Source organism: Hemibagrus wyckioides, linkage group LG20 (assembly GCF_019097595.1).
Source record: "Hemibagrus wyckioides isolate EC202008001 linkage group LG20, SWU_Hwy_1.0, whole genome shotgun sequence".
NCBI classification, from domain to species: Eukaryota; Metazoa; Chordata; class Actinopteri; order Siluriformes; family Bagridae; genus Hemibagrus; species Hemibagrus wyckioides.
In genome coordinates, this window is record NC_080729.1 from 19169760 (window position 1) to 19186047 (window position 16288).

The window sequence follows — 16288 nt, forward strand, 5'->3', positions numbered from 1 at the left end:
CTTATTAAACTCTTTGATCATTTGTTTAAACTTGTGTATTGTGTGTATGCGCGAGCATGCGTGTGTGTTCCTTTTAATACTCTCTAATACTTATGACGATGACTGAATGACTGGAGAGAAGCGCTAGAGTGCTGTATTGTGACATGACCACTAGGTGGCAGTAGATCCTAAGAAATGGAGCATGTATGTGTCCTGAACACGTCAGCTTGAGATGTGCCAGTATTCAGCTGTATAATATTTTAATGTAATAAACACAGAATGTATCGTCATTAACATAAATAATCATCATTAACATAAATACTATTCTCTACATTCTGCTGATAAGATGCAGCATTTTTGCTATTGGTTAAAGCTTCTACTTAAAATGTGAATAAAACCAAGAGCCAAATATCTTCATGTTGGGAAAAAAAAAAAACTAATACATGTGTACTTATATAAATCGGTTTGTTTTAATACAACTATTCTTCACTATTTGTAAACTGGCTAATTAATTAACGTTCACAGTCTATCCCACTCATGTGTCTGTGATGATCGTCATGATTAGCATTCATTCATCTTATCCTGGCCACTGCAACTGGAGTCTATCCCAGGAACGCTGGGTGTGAGATGGGAATATACCCTGGGCAGGATGCCAGAACATCACAGGACACCACACACATATTCACACTTTCATTCACAACCACAGGCAACCTAGAGTAGGCGAATTAGAGAAGCCTTGTTTACACACAAAAGCTTATTATCGGCTATGCCCAAGATAAACCAATCGGGCAGATATTGTGATTTGCTCATTTAATATTTGTGCTTGACTTACCCGGAGTGCCTTTTTGTCATTCCCATGCCCCCGTTGCTGCTGTCTGAATCTTGAAATATGTCAGGAAGCAATTTAAATAAAAATCATTCAACTTTAATTCAGATGGGAATATTATGCAAATGCCCAGAGCGCCATATGGCACACCGCTTCTTATTATAGTCCGTTTCAGTCACTTTAAATGTATAATTTATTATTGTTATTTAATCTTTGCAAGGGAATTAATTCCAGTCTGCAGACTAAGCAGAATTTAAAAGAAAAAAGGAAAAGAAGGTGTTGATGCTGCCCTCCAAGCTGAACGAGGGTTTTGCTGCAGTGTTTAAAACAACAACAACAACAGAAAGTAATAAAAATTTCATTAAGAAAAACCTATCTTAGTGTTGAACACATTATTACATCATGAAATATAACAGCCTATCATCTTCCGGGATGCAAATTTTCCCATTCCAGTTTAGTAGCTGAATACTTGAACCTCCCAGTTTGAAGTGTTTATTATTTATTGTAATAGTTGTTTGGAGAAATTGAAAGGGAGGGAGTTGGAACAGTAAGATTACAGGGTGAAGAGGTGAAGAAGGTACAGGTACTTGGGGTCAACAGTCCAGATTAATGGAGAGTGTGGGAAAGAGGTAAAGAAGCGAGTGCAGGCAGGTTGGAATGGGTGGAGAAAGGTGTCGGGAGTTCTGTGTAAGAAAAATGTCGTCGAGAATCAAGGGGAAGGTGTACAAGACAGTGGTGAGACCGGCCATGCTGTATGGTTTAGAGACAGTATCACTGAGGAAGAGACAGGAGTCAGAGCTGGCGGTAGCAGAGCTGAAGATGTTGAGGTTCTCTTTGGGAGTGACACGATCGGACAGGATTAGGAACGAGTACATCAGAGGGACGGCTCATGTTGGACGTTTGGGGGACAAAGTTAGGGAGGCCAGATTAAGATGGTTTGGACATGTCCAGAGGAGGGAGAGTGAGTATATCGGTAGGAGAATGTTGGACATGGAGCTGCCAGGCAGGAGGCAAAGAGGAGGTATATGGATGGAATAAATGAGGATATGAAGTTAGTGGGTGTAAGTGTTGAGGATGGAGAAGATAGGTGGAGAGAGATGATTCACTGTGGCGACCCCTGAAGGGAAAAGCCCAAAGAAGAAGAAGAGAGTTGTTTGGAGAAACTCTATAAAGATCAGGACACATAGAATTTCATTGCACTCTAGACTAGTTCTAAGCTACGATAATGGGAAAAAATTTTACTCGTACGCTGTGAAACTAGTTAAGATGAGCTAATCTGACAGGATTTATCAGTTGATTGATAACAGTAATCATAATATTCACTGTTAACATTGTGAAACTAACTAACAAAAGCTTTTCAGCAAGATTTCTGACAGGATTTTAAAAGTAATTTTAACAAATCCCACTTGTGTGCCATAAAACTAAGGAAAATGAGCCTATCTGACAAGATTTCTGATGTTTCTTTCCATATATATGAACGATTTTCACTCAGGTGCTATGAAGCTAGCAAACATGAGCTAATCTGACAGGATTTTTGAGCTGATTTTTCCATAAATAGTAAAAAACTGTCACTGCTAATGCTTTTAAAATAGCTAACCTCAATCTGACAGTGAGAAATCATTTCAGTAACAGGTAATGTTTACTTCTAACATGATGAAACTAACTAAGATGAGCTAATCTGACAGGATTCGGAGTAATTTCCATAAATTGTCACTCTTCTACACTGTGAGACTAGCTAACCTGAGCTACTTTGACAGGATTTCTGACAGGATTTTTACTCTAAACTCTAGTCAGTTTGCTAACAAGCTAAACTTGGGAGAATATATGAGTAACCCTAACCTCTCTTTGCTGCCATAAAACTACTTCTGTGCACAAAAATAAAAAGAAAATGTTCAATAGTTTTGTCCTCAGTGAGTTGTCTTATATATGGAGTCAAAGCTACGCCTATTAACACTACTACAGTACTTTAGCATAAAGCAAACTTAACATTATATTACAATGTCTCACATATAGCTTCCACTAGTGCCGTTAAACAGCTCTGATGCATCGAGGCCTGGACTCCATGACATGAGCAGAAGATCCTTGAAGTTGTGAGGTGGAATTCTATGGATCTGCCTTGTTCATTTAGCACATCCCACAAATCAGGGGAATTCCTCATGTTCCTCAAAGCATTCCTGAACCAGTTGTTCAGTGTATCAGGAACCTTTTTATTAGTAAAGAAGCTCTTCACTGGAATCAGACCAGACGGGCTAGAATTCAATCCCCATGTGGATCAATGAGTCTTAAATGCTGATGATCCTGCCACTGGTTCTTCCTTTGGAGCACCTTTTATAGGTACTAACCACAGTGTATCAGGAACACCTCACAAGTTTTGGAGTCTTGCTGTTATGGAAACGCTTTGATGCTCCCAGTGTTCTAGCCATCGCAATTTGACCCTTGTTAAATCACCCAGAGCTTTTCACTTGCCCATTTTTCCTGATTTCAACACATCAACGTCAAGAACTGACCGTTACCGTCTACATTTGCTACCTAATAATAATCACAACCCTCGTCAGGTTTGGTCATAACGAGAAATCAGTGCTATTTATGTTATGGCTAATCACGGTTATGGATAGATTTTCCTAGCTTAGGTAAAAAAAGCTAAAAAATAAAATAAAATAAAAGCAAAGTTATGTATATTCTGAACATAATTATGTATAATTATGTATATTAGCTACATTTCAAGTATTTTATAAAATGTCTATCAGTTGAAATACCCATTATTTATTTAATGTAATTAATTTAAATTAAATTTTATTTTATTTTATTTATTTATTTATTTATTTATTTATTTATTTATTTATTTATTTATTTATTATTTACATTTAAACAGTCAACCAGTAATGACACTGAATCCCACTGCTTCCTCTTGGCAGGAAATAAACTCTACCAGCATCATCCTGTCTCATGCATAAGCATTTCTTATAATTAAATCCACAAACAATAATTTATTAATGTAAAATATGCGACTCTGCCGCCTTTGATGAAGAAAATGTCCTCTCGCAGGCTTTCACCATATTAAACGAAAACTTTCTGAATGCAGCAGCAGAGGAAATGAAGACAGATCTGGCTTTAGGGTACAGCTCGGTCTCTCTTGTCAGCTTGGGTCTCAATTACATCACACAAAAAGCCGTGTTGATGTAAAGCGAAAAAGATGTGAAAAGCGTCAGTGAAAGCTGGGACAGGACTTAGATTCCCACATTATACGCGATGGGCGCTTCCTGCCAAAACCACGTGAATGTTTAATGCGGCTCTGGCACGTGGAGCTGAGCTGCTCTTCATGTGCGAGCCACGTGATCCTCCCACGGAGTGTCAGCAATCTCACAAAGCTGTATGAAAGAACCTCTTTAATCGACTATCCTCTTTTTCAGAAGTCCCATCATGCAGTGCGCTTTTAATCAAACGAGTGCTGGGGTTTTCATAGTTTTTACAGTAATGCTGCTCCGTGCCTATAACTATAGATATTAACTATATTGCCAACCGTTTTGGGACGTCTGTCTTTACATGCACATGAATGTAATATGGAGTTGTCCCGCCCTTTGCAGCTATAACAGCTTCAACTCTTCTGGGAAGGCTTTCCACAAGGTTTAGGAGTGTGTTTATGGGAATTTTTGACCGTTCCTCTAGAAGCGCATTTGTGAGGTCAGGCACTGATGTTGGACGAGAAGGTCTGGCTCACAGTCTCCACTCTAATTCATCCCAAAGGTGTTCTATGGGGTTGAGGTCAGGACTCTGTGCAGGCCAGTCAAGTTCCTCCACACCAAACTCACTCATCCATGTCTTTATGGACCTTGCTTTGGTCACTGGTGTGCAGTCATGTTGGAACAGGAAGGGGTCATCCCCAAACATGAAATTGTCCAAAATGTCTTGGTATGAAGCTGAAGCATTAAGAGTTCCTTTCACTGGAACTAAGGGGCGGAGCCCAACCCCTGAAAAACAACAACTGAACTCAATGATCTGGAGGGGTGTCCCAAAACTTTTTTTTAAACCATGTATATAATGTCAGTGTTACCATAGAAACATAACATATAAACCTATGATTTGGGCTGCACCGTATCCGGTATACTCTTCTGACCAATCACAACCCAGAATTCAACAGCACTGTGATGGACAGATACTAATATATCACATTTTTATCATTACATCGTTATCATAATGTTTTTTTTTATTTTTTAACGACATTAAGTCAATATTAGCCTTACATTTTAACAAAAGATGAACCAGGACATGGTTTAACAATCAGAGTGTGTAATTTAAAGCCTTCATTCTTTTTTTTTTTTTATCATAAGGAACTTTATGAGGTTCGCATTACTCTGCTTTTATTATGCTCGTTGCCGAATATGTGTGTGTGTGTGTGTGTGTAAAAAAAAACCCTGCTGAGACAGAATAAACACTCCTAAAGCTGTGTGTTGAGCATCTTGAGAGATAGTGTAGAATTGATTACCAGTCTGTTAAACTTGACTTCATCGCTGCTGTGTTGATTTTTTAAAAAAATGAATGGGGGGATATTATGGGATGTCACGGCGGCTTAGGCATTTTCGCCTCGCCTTATGCATATATAGTGGTTAGCATATTTGCCTTGCACTTCTGGGGTTGGGGTTTGGATTCTCACCTGTTGCCCTGTGTGTGTGTGTGTGTGTTTGTGTGTGTTTGTGTGTGTGTGTGTGTGTGTGTGGAGTTTGCATGTTCTCCCAGGGCTTTGGGTGTTTCCTCCAGGTTTCCTCTGCCAGGATGATTGTCATCTTTAAATTGTCCAAGGTGTTCGTGTGTGTGTGTGTGTGTATATTTTCCCCCCAGTGCTATGGGCGTTTCCTCCAGGTTTTCTCCGCCAGTCCTAAGACATGTGTTGTAGGCTGATAATCATCGCAAAATTGTCTATGTTGTGTGTGTGTGTGTGTAACTGTGCCCTGTGATAGACTACAGATTTTGACCCTGTGTAGGTTTAGAGGTACAGAAAATAGATAGATAGATAGATAGATAGATAGATAGATAGATAGATAGATAGATAGATAGATAGATAGATAGATAGATAGATAGATAGATAGATAGATTGATTGATTGATTGATTGATTGATTGATTGACAGACAGACAGACAGACAGACAGACAGACAGATAGACAGATAGATAGATAGATAGACAGACAGACAAATTAATATGAAGAGAAATTGGATATGATTGACAGCACTAAGCTCCACCCACCTGCTCAGAAAGAATTATCTGTACATTTCAAGGTACAACACACACGAGTTCTTAAGAGCGCCGTACTTTATTACCCGGGGAAACCGAATGTAGAACGCCGCTCATTAAAAGAACGTAATTGGACCTTAGGGATCGGATCAGCGCCGTACCTTGATGAGAACTTTTACATCATTTGTACCTTGGGGAAGTTCTCGGGGAACCTCCCATGAATTGTCACCAAAAGTCAGGGTTTTTTTTTTTTTAGATGAGTATGAGGGCTCTCAAACAAAACAGTGGTGTTGATGGTTTATATTCAGAGATTTGTATTTTTTTTAATTTTTTTTTTATTTCAAACAAAATGGCTGCACACTTCCATTCAGTCCAGGATATTTTTTGTAGTCATCAATTCCCAGTCCCAGTTTCACACTTTGCTGAGGTGAGCGACTCTTTTCCATTTCAAAGTCTTCCCGAACTGCCTCGAAATGCCTCACCCCGTCTCTCGGGTGCTTTCTTTCTTGCCCTTCTACAGGGACTGATGTTCAGTAATAAGGTTAACTCCAAATCTTTTAGAACCCTGAGATTATTCCTCAAGCAGAGAGAACAGCAGATTCTGGACCCATATCTAATTAAATGTCATAAAGACTTTTTTCTCTTGCTAGGACCATCATTTTCCACTTTTTCCCACCCTCTGATTTTTTTAGAAAGAATTATGGGATAAAAATGATAATATCCAATTACTTTGTGTCCTTTTTCACCTTCTCCTCCAGCAAGGCTGAGCACAAACGCTGGCCTCATCACCTCCATTACTGTCTGGACCTACAGGCTGATATTAACATGACCTCCATCATCTATTTCCTAATATAAGACATTCCTTAAGTTAATGCGATGTTGTTTTCCACACTTGACTTCATGCTAGTGTGTCCAAATACATTAATCTCAGGCTGAACATTGTTTTTTGAATGCTCTGCACTTGTGGCCAAAATGGTGTAAGTTTATTTCCCAACACTGGAGGGAGTTGCAGGGATATTGCCGCTGTCTTACGAGGACCAATAAAGAATTTGTTCCACTCTGTGTAATTACATGATTCAGCAAATAGCGAGCAGCTTTGCAGAATCCCACGGCAGATAAAAGTCATTCATGAGAGAAATCCTCCATGTGTTTCCAAACACTGATAGTCTTTATAGTCTCCATAGTAACCAGTGGATCTGTTAATGGATTCAGGATCGACGGGATGCTGCTCGATGGGTGGACTGGTGGAAGCAGACGGTTTTATAGAATGATGGAGGGATGGATGCATGGATTTATTTGTACATAGGTAGATGGATGGGTGAAAGGGTGATTGGGTGAGTAGATAGATGGATGGATAAATAGTGGTGTTGTATGTTTAGATGGATGGATGGATAGATAGATGGATGAAAGGATGGATGAAAGGATGGATGAAAGGATGGATGAAAGCATGGTATTCTAGATGGATGGATAGATCAATGGATGGATTGATGGGTGGACAGAAGCTTGGTATTCTAGATGGATGGGTGGATGGGTGGATGAATGGATAGATGGAAGCATGGTATTCTAGATGGATGGATAGATCAAAAGATGATTCAAGATGGATGGATAGATGATTCTAGATGGAAGGATATATCAATGGATGGATTGATGGATGGACAGAAGCTTGGTATTCTAGATGGATGATGGATGGATGGATGGAAGCATGGTATTCTAGATGGATGGATAGATGTATGAATAGATGGATGGATGGATTTAAGCATGTTATTCTAGATCAATGGATGGATGGGTGGATAGATCAATGGATGGATGGAAGCATGGTATTCTAGAAGTATGGATGGATGGATGGATCAATAGATGGACGAAATCATGGTATTCTAGAAGGATGGATGGAAGCATGGTATTCTAGATGGATGGATTGATGGATAGATCAATGGATGGATCAGTGGATGGATGGAAACATGGTATTCTAGATGGATGAATGGATGGATGATGGAATGGAAACATGGTATGGATGGAAACATGGTATTCTAGATGGATGAACAGAAATATGGATGGATGAATTGATGGATGGATGGATGGATGGATCAAAAGATGGATGAAAGCATGGTATTCTAGCAGGATGGATAGATGGATGGATGGATGGAAGCATGATATGTAAGAAGGATGGATGGATAGATAAGTGTATGACACTAATGTCATTTTTTTAATATTAGTAAAGATGGATTGAAGGCTCTTTAAGAATTAATTGATACAATTCTAGAAAATCTACAAAGTAGCTCAGAGAATTAATCATACACCATCTGATGCATGTGTTGGCTGGATGGCTGGATAGATGGATGGGTGGATGGATAGATGAATGGACAGAAAAAGGCAAGAAAGGGATGACTTATATTTTTATGTAAGCACAGTAAATGTATTCGGTGTTGATGGAGGAATGAATAAGCAATCTTGCTGAATCAGCTAATCAGCTGGGAGATTAAATTACCTCTCCACCGGATGCAGGTAGATTGATGGATGGTTCGATGGATGGAGGAATGACAGGATTGTGAGCTCTGCTCTTAAATGCGGAGCTGGCCACCAGCATAGCTTGAATATTCTCTCTTTCTTTCTCTGTCTCTCTCCATCTCCGACCAGTCAGTTTGAAGAATGTATGCATTTTTCTTTTTGCATAATGGATTTCCGTTGTTATAGTGTCGCTTACGTCAATCATGGATTAGACTTGAGGATAATTCATGAGACACTGTACATCCCTGTTAGACTCTCCCTGTCCCCATCTCTCTCTCTCTCCTTATGCCTATCTACCTCTATTTATGTTTCCTTCATTCTCTCCATCCTCCCTCTTTCTCTGTCTGCCCCCTCATCCAAATCTCGCTCACGTATGGTTGCGTAAGGGAGAGTGAGGAGCGTCGCACAACCGCTTGTCTGTCTGGAAAGAAAAGAGAGAGAGAGAGAGAGAGAGAGAGAGAGAGAGCGCAGACTCAGTGAAAGCCCTCACATCTCCACTGTTACTGTGCAGGAGACCACACTTAAACCAGCTCTTATCCACACTCGCACCTTCTCATCTTCAGAAATATTTTCTCCTGTGGATAGCTGATCTTCATCTCCATCCTTTATAAAGGAGGACCACCGTCAGGTCATCTTCTCTTCATCTGATCCTGAGCTTTTTTGGAGGATGTAGAAACACGTTTTCGGGGGGGTATTTTTGAGCTTCGGTATCCACCTGGATCACCTGAACCTGGCGCGTGCCTTCTCTCTTTCTTTCCTTCTTTCTTTAAAATCTTTACAGCACTGATTGATTGATTTTCATTTTCTTCACATAGAGAGAAAAAAAATAGCAAATGTTTAACCGGAAAATTGCACATGCACATTGCATGAGACCGGAGCATGCAAGTGTAGCTGTTTAAAAAGATTTTTAATTTCTCTCTCTCTCTCTCAGACACAAAAAAACAACAACAAAAAAACAAACAAACAGAAACAACAATGACATTTGGTTAATACCGACGGCAGCTGCGATTTATTTTATTTTATTTTTTTGCACCGGTATCGCGTTAACAGCTGCATCCCGTACCGACTCGGAGGAAAAGGGTAGAGGAGCGTGAAAAGGTGGGTGACAGAGAAAGAGAGAGGAGAGAGATTGAAAGAGAGAGAGACAATGGCCGCGATCGCGAGCTCCCTGATCCGCCAGAAGCGCCAGGCGCGCGAGTCAAACAGCGACCGGGTTTCGGCGTCCAAGCGGCGCGCGAGCCCCAGCAAAGACCCGCGCTCCCTGTGCGAGCGCCATTTCCTCGGCGTCTTCGGTAAAGTGCGCTGCTGCAGCGGCAAGAAAAGACCCGTGCGCCGGCGACCAGGTCGGTCTTCGGTGTTATTTATATGATGCATTTTTGGTTATGCGAAAGAGAAGAACAAGGTCGGGGTGAAAAAAAAAGATCCACCTGTTTAGGAAATCACGTGTTGCGTATTTCCAGCACGAGATCCACAAACGCACGTGCTAGTACAAAAAAATATATATATGCATGCTTTACTGATGCAAAAATAGATAGGACAGGTTTATCTGTATTGGATGCAATAAATGCACAGATTTGTGTCTTATTAATGATCACTTCTTCTAATAATGCATTTGTAATATTGGTGTTGAATCATTACTGCATTATAATTGAAAAACATACATTTGTGCATGGATGCAATATTATTATAAATATATGTATATATATATATATTTTAAATATACAGTAATGCATTGTACGTTATGTCTCGATGCAATAGATCCCATCTGCTGGATCTCTGAGGAAGCTGTGCATGCGTCGCCTGCCCTCTTTGTGCTCTTTTGTAAATCCCATGCAAAAAGCCGCCACATAAAGTTTGCACAGATGCTGTTTTAAATAGTGCAACAGTGCTATTTTGAAAACAGCCAGGCAGAGTGGCACCGCAGTGCACCAAGGCTCCCTTAGATGAAACGTTTTAATGGTAAATGTTTATCACAGAGAGAGAGAGAGAGAGAGAGAGAGAGAGAGCGACAGAGCGCCTTACTGCAGTGTGGGGAGGGATTCTGCGATCAGTTGCATCGATGAGCATGGTCTCATGGTCTCATGGTCTCACTGCCCACCGAGCCACGCCATCGTCTTTTTTTTTTCTTTGCACAGGGAAAAAATAAATGGCACGATGCATGTAAAGGTGCGGCGGTGGGAAAGGGGAGGGAAGAAACGTACCGGTTGTCTTCGCCTTCCTCAAATATCAATTACATCTTATTATGTACCACAACTTAAGCTGTGCAGAGAGAGAGAGAGAGAGAGAGAGAGGCAGAACTACCTCTACCTACCCCAAAACTCAACACATATTGCAGGTTGCATTTTTTATTAAGAAAGAAAAGAACAGCTGTTGCTGGAGATTCTCTGTGTAAAAAAATGCAATGTTGTTTTTCCTTCTCCCTGTAAGATGCGCCCTCGAAACCTCCACAGGTGTCCCGTAAGGGCATCAGGCTAGGTCAGTACCTCAGCCTCCATCAGTGTGCTTTGTCTTTCTGGTCACCACTTCATTTCGAGCTCATGTCGTTGTCGATCCTTTTTTTGCGCTGGGGAGGGAGGGGGCTAGCGCTTGTCTTATAACGAATCCAGCTGTCTGGTCGAGTGTTTTTATTCCTTCCTCTCGTCCCTGTCCGTGTCCCTGTCTGTCTCTCAGTTTCTTGCTCCTTGTTTGTCTGGACCTCGTCCTCGTCTCCTTCTCCCGCTTTTTTTTTTTTTACAACCTCTCCCCTCTCTCCTCCCTCCCTCCACTCTTATTTATGTATTTATTTATTTATTTATTTGTTCGAAAGTCGACTGTTCCCCCTTTTTCCTCCATCTTTTCTGTGTGCCACTTCTCCTTCGTTATTTATTTATTTTCGTTTGGTTTCATTCGCCCTCTGGTTCTGGTATGTTCTGTCCTGCATTTCCGTAACGTCATCTTTTTTGTAAAGAGTATCTCGCCGTAAGGGCTTCCCAGTGGGGAATGTGCCGTGTGCTGATGTTGTCATGTTTTTTGGTGACTTCAGTAGTGCAGGTGATCATTCGCCATTTCATAATCATAACACCATCTGTCACCATGTTGTACCCGAATATAAGTGTCTGTTCATGCAATAGGGCTCTATTAAATATTAAGACATGATGCACAGTTCACACATGCCACAAAACCATAGATTAGAATCACTCACATGCACACAAACACAAACACCCCAAAGACTGTCACTCTGTCCTCAGGTTAGGGTCATTTCCTCAGAGGTGCCTTTTATTTATGGAATAGTGGTTTCATTGCCACTCCTGATGGGCTCATTGAAGTGATTGATAGCCCTTTCCACCTGTTCCAACACGTCTCCGTCTCCACCGGATAGATGGAGTCAGTGATGAATGGCTGAGCTGAATTTTTTTTTTCTCCTCCTCAAATTCCTCTGATCTTGACCATCCTCTAAGGCGATGAGACTTCTCCGTCTTCATGCCTGCCGAGTCACTCCCATGATACCTTTCACTCCTCACAAACCCCTTTCACTCCCCGGCTCAACCATTTTAATCACACCTCCCAGTCATCTCCATCAGGAAACACCAAGTTGTTGCAGCTGGTGTTCTCCTAGTATCCTTAACCAATGACAAACAAGGCCCTGATTAGGGAATACCCAGAGAAATACAACGATATTCCCGTATTTAGTCACGGAAAGCAAGCCCGCACACTTCAAACTCTCCTTTTCACATAAACCGTGATGTGATGTGCATTTTAGCCGAGTCTGACGTTAAACATTGCTTTGTCTCGGGGTGCGTCTCTTTTATTTTGTCTCTACAGAGCCGCAGCTGAAAGGGATTGTGACCCGGCTGTTCAGCCAGCAGGGCTTCTACCTGCAGATGCAGCCGGACGGAACCATTGATGGAAGCAAGGACGAGAACAGCGACTACAGTGAGTACAACCTTTCTCGGGTATCAGTCACATCTGGGTGCACCAGTAGGATCCTTTGATACACATTTAAACTTGGAGTTCTAGGAACCAATTGGTTCATCAAATGTCAATTGTTTTATGCTAATAACCTGATCTACAAATATAAATATAATGTTTAAATTTTTGACTATCAGAGTATTATCTCTTAACAAATCTATTAAGGAGATCAAATATTTTCATCCCAAACACCTTTGGTAGAGAAACAGTGGAACCTCGGTATACGAATGTCCTCCCTTCCGAATTTTCGCCTTAAGAATGAAAATGTTGCAAGAAATTTGCATCTGCCTACTAAGCATTTTAGGCATACAAATGAAGCGAACCGAACCGGACGTTGCGCATACGTCCAGGAGCCATTCAAAACATGTTAGTGTTAGTGAAAGGTCAAGCAAAGCCAACTGAAGCGAGTTTACAAAGTTTTCACGAATTTTTTTTTTAGTCAGCGAAAGCTGTTTGGAAAGAGTCAGCCCACGATACCAACGTTGCCTTCGGCATGCATTCAAAAGCTAGGTGATTTTCCGGGCATTTTTTTGTTGACAGATTGGTGGTGTGGGCGGTCTGTTCTATTTTTAGCCCAAGCTTGGTGGCACGACTTCCTGTGAGGAGCCTTGACGTGGAATGCTTGGCTGGGGTCAGTACTTTGTAAGCAGCCATACAGTTTACATACGCTTCATATTGGGAATATTGCTCATATTTTTGTGTGGCTGGAACAGATTATCTGCATTACATTACATTATTTCTTATGAGAAAATTCGTTTCACAATACAAATTAAGAACTTGCCCCCAGAACGAATTAAAATTCCTATTCCGAGGTTCTGCTGTAGTAGATAAAGTCTAAACACCAAATTGTCCATGGACAGATGACAGATCATTTTTTCTTCTAGTTTGGATGAATGATACTGAATGAACTTTTTCTGTTTGGGTTTTTGGAGGAAATACAGCATGAACCAAGGAGAACGTTATTCAGTTGAAACTCTTTCTTCACTATTAATAAATTAGATATTTAGTTGTCACATTTTATATCACAACTAGCTGGTTTGTAGTCGTCTGGTTTTAAGTTCCAGCTGTGTACAACTGTATAAGTTGTAGATTAATTAGAAGATAATAGCTATGAGATTAGGGAGTTGTTGAGTGCTTGTCTTTGATTGGAGAGTTAGTAAATGTGAAAGCAGGTAAGTTGAACATGAAGCATGCTGTGTGCAATTTTCCATTATATACTGAGTTGAGTGGAAAAAACAGACTCGATGAAAGTATTCACTCAACTCTCCATTCTGAAAGATGAGTCATTCTTTCTCCGAGGACTCTCACCTCAAAGAGCCTCAAAGAGGGCGATACAGACATGCACAAAGCGACCATTTCCTCATGGAAGCATCCTCTAAGGAAGTACCATATGGCAGAAATAGATGGAGAGCGTTAAAAAATGGGTCTTTTGGGATGTTATTTGGAAGAGAAAAACCTGCCTATATGTTAGACATGGTTCTTCTAATGAAGAGCAGACTATTAATCTTAGTTACAACAGTAAGAGGATGTGGATTCCCTCAGGAACGCAGAGAAGGCACAACCTTCACAGCGAGAACATTGGGACTGTTGAGGATTCATCTCCGTCTCTGTTGCTATTTCAAAGCAGCCTTCCCTCTATGGGACCAGAACGACAACAAATGAACAGTACTTTCACCCAAGCAATCTCTGCTGCTCTGGTGCAAAGTAGAGCGTGACACTGCAGGGGCCATAGTGGTTTGGAGGTTAGCATGTTTGCCTAGTTCAAGGCTTTGCTCCAGGTAACCATTGCAGGGCACAATCACACCATCCACAGACAATTTAAAGAGGCCAATTAGGCTATAACACATGACTTAGGACTGGGGAGGAAACCAGAGTTCCCAGAGGAAAGCCTTAAATCACAGGGAGAACATAGAAACTCTGCAGGGCATACATGGGAATTGAACCCCCAACCCTGGAGGTGCTAACCACTAAACTACAGCTTCAGTATCTTAAAAAATGAAAAACACTATAAAATGGGTGAGAAAATGGTTGAAATTTAGATGGTGGTCGAATCTGAAAGATATATCTTTAATTATTTATTGGTTAAATTTGTTGAGGAACCTATTGGATCAATAGATAACAAAAAGAAGGAATGAGCTGACAAGTGAAGATATATGAAGCTTGTCCTACAGGGAAATGGTGGTGGAATATCCTCCGACTATTCTTTAGATCTCCTGAACCGTGAACCTTCACCTGTCAGACAGTCGCATAGCTAGGAGAGAAAAGTAAATAATTCATCCAGCAAAACCCAAAAATATCCCAACCCATTTGTACTATGAATAATTCTAATACAAGGAGCCTTGCTGTAGAGCGTAAGAGAACGAGGCAGGCAGAATCAAATCTGGACAAACTTGGCCATTCATGGCCAAGGAGCAATGTTGACCGTCGAAATGGATAAGCAGAGCTATAGATTACTTCCACCTTGAAATGATTGACCTCTTGAACCCTTGATTGTGATGATGAGAAAAGTAATGAATTTTCAAATGGCCTTTCTGTCAGAGCAGTCAGCAGTTCAGGGGCAGCAATGCGTTCTGCATACTATATGTGCAATGCCCTTCTTGGCATTGCTGGCACTTTAAATGAAAATCAGATCTTGAAAGCAAATCATTGTCTAAATAACACTGAAAGAAACTAAATTGTTTAATGCAAGGGCAGAATTTTCGGGGGACTCTCCCTAAAACATGCATTCTGGTTTCAATCGGCTGCCCTGATTGGGTTATTTGCATTGCCTGTTAGCATGAGACAAGACCTTAGCTTGTATGTTCACGAAAACAAATGCGGAATCGGGCAAAACAGAGAGATTTAGCCAATTAGTGTCATGTAGAGAGAGAGGATGCATAATAACTCTGGTTAAGAAACAGTGTCAACAACCATCGAAAAATGAAGCTTTATTATATAAAGCCGTCTATGGTGACTCATATGGTAGCAAACTATGGCTTTTTAACAAGTCTAGAGCTAATGATTCTGGGAGACTAATGTGTAATAAGAATGAAGCAAAAAGAAAACCTAATAAAAGGCTCAGAGAGAGAGAGAAAAATGGAGAGGATAATCCAACAGCTTGAGTCATTCCAGAGTTGTTCATTAGGACAATACAAAGGTGATGACCTTTGTATTTGTAAAGCATGACTTCGCAACTACCGTGTAGAATGCATTTACATGATTGAGGAAATAAACCATGTGTGATGGAATTAAATTAGTACTCATTACATGGTGACCCCAGTTGGTGGTCCATTTTGGTCTTCCGAGTGGTGCAGCAGAACAGCATTAGCTTTGTCACTGGAAGGAGCAGAGTTTGGCTCCTTAGGACATCCTAGCCACCTCTAACCAGGAGTCCAAGAAAGAAAAATTCTTTGTTTTGTCTGAAAGAGAGACTGACAATCCTGGATGTCATGTATGCAGGTTGAAAGAAGGCACTGCCTGGCTAATATCTCTCAAAGGAAGAATATGCTAGCCTCCATCCTTCCTGATTTACTGGGATATGATTGGAGAAAGCTATCTAGGTGGGTCATTCCTCCACCGCCCAGACTCTTGTAGAGAGGGTCAGAAGTGTCAGGAGTCAGGAAGGTCAGCAATAAACACAACCAAATAAAGCACACTACATAGGGTTTCTGATTTGACAGGAAACATGATTGACAGGGAGAAAGAGACACCTTCTTGGCTAGATTTATTGAATGTTGGTGGTCCAGATCAATCTATATTCCTTATACACAGATCCCAGTGATACCTCTAACCAGACCCAGGGGATATTTAACAGTTTGACAGAA

The 16288-nt window shown here is 40.8% G+C and overlaps 1 protein-coding gene across 4 annotated transcripts in view; it reads left to right on the forward strand.

The window, feature by feature from the left end:
- Window positions 1-16288, forward strand: part of fgf12a (fibroblast growth factor 12a) — a 66373-nt gene that overhangs the window by 23770 nt on the left and 26315 nt on the right. For 2 of the 4 annotated variants that reach the window (XM_058372732.1, XM_058372731.1), the window contains exon 2: window positions 12339-12449. In XM_058372732.1, coding sequence (XP_058228715.1) covers window positions 12339-12449 — 111 coding nt within the window. Of the gene's footprint in view, window positions 1-8645; window positions 9881-10964; window positions 11013-12338; window positions 12450-16288 lie in introns of those variants that run through there. The other 2 variants (XM_058372729.1, XM_058372730.1) reach the window with 2 other exon arrangements.